At 45.1% G+C, this 1253-nt stretch overlaps 1 protein-coding gene across 1 annotated transcript; it reads right to left on the bottom strand.

Moving 5' to 3' along the window:
- Positions 1-339: 339 nt before the first annotated feature.
- LOC145293339 (uncharacterized) lies at positions 340-915 on the bottom strand. The gene has a single exon (XM_080139982.1). The coding sequence runs from the start codon at positions 913-915 to the stop codon at positions 340-342; it is 576 nt and encodes a 191-aa protein (XP_079996108.1).
- Positions 916-1253: the final 338 nt, after the last annotated feature.

The raw sequence follows: 1253 nt of genomic DNA, 5'->3' as shown, positions 1-1253 counted from the left end.
TCCATCGATTTCGACGATAACGCGGAGGTCGGTTAGTGTCCGTGTCGAAGGTGCGATGTGAGTCCGATCGGAGCTCTGTAACCCCAGCCGCAGATGTGACACCTAATGGCAGAAAATCCGAGTAGTGGTGCCCGTAGTCGCGCTCTTTTTGCTTCCCAAGCAGCAATGCTTTGATCTCTAATAGCATCGGCTGCGCCTGATACCACACGTCTCCAAACTATCTGATCTTCAACTTTTCTTCTCCAGTTGTTGAGTTGGTTAGTGTTTTTCAAATGTCTCAAGAACACGTCTTTATAGCGTAGTTTCGATGCGCCTAGGGGTCGTGTACCTTCTTTGAGCTCACCAAAGAAAACTGCTTTTGGTAGTTTGTTGTCTGACATGCGCGTGTCCTGTCCATCTCAGTTGGTTTGTTACGATTATTTCTTCAGCACTGGGCATTTTAGCCTTTTCTAGTACTTCAAAATTCGATACATGGGTTTTCCAAAAGATACCCATTAGATGACGGAGGTGTCTTTGTTGTATCAGGTTTAATCTTTTGAAGTGGCGTCTGTAGAGAGTCCAGGTTTCTGAGCTGTACAGGAGTGATCGTAGGACAATAGCTCTGTACACTTTCATCTTGGTCTTTAATCTGATTCCTCTCTGATTCCATTGACGGTCTCTCAATTTTCCAAAGACTGATGCAGCCGCTTGGGTCCGTTTTGATAGTTCTTCATCGATTTTTCCATAATTCGTAATGGTACTGTCTCGGTAGGTGAACTGTTCAACTTCCGCCAATTGGGTACCATTCAGGAATACTTCTCTGTGGTTAATCTTTGTGTCACGGGTGTCTTGAATAAAAAATTCAGTCTTCTTAATGTTGATTGTTAGTCCACATTTTTTGGATGGCTCGGCAAATGCTATCACTAAATCTTGCATTGCTTGGGGACTGTGGGTCACAAGTGCAGAATCCTCAGCAAAGAGTAGTTTCTAGATCACTAACTCATGTGTCCTGGTTTTTGCTCTCAAGCGTCTGAGGTTGAAAAGTTCACTATCACCTCTGGTTCAGATGTAGAGATCACCGAGTTCTTCAGGCATGCTTTTCAGGACAGCAGCAAGGAAGATTGTAAACAAAGTTGGCGCGAGAACACAGCCATGCTTGACACCATGTCCAACGCTAAAGGAGTCTGAGCATCCGTCGCCTCTGCAAATGCGAGCAGTCATGTCATCATGGAAATTGCGCAGTACTCTTGGAAGGTCTGTGGGCAACCATAGCG

The sequence above is a fragment of the Euprymna scolopes genome, chromosome 14 (assembly GCF_053919585.1).
Source record: "Euprymna scolopes isolate OS-2025 chromosome 14, ASM5391958v1, whole genome shotgun sequence".
Classification (NCBI taxonomy): Eukaryota; Metazoa; Mollusca; class Cephalopoda; order Sepiida; family Sepiolidae; genus Euprymna; species Euprymna scolopes.
Note: the sequence above shows the minus strand (reverse complement) of the source record. Positions and strands in the feature narration are given on the sequence as shown.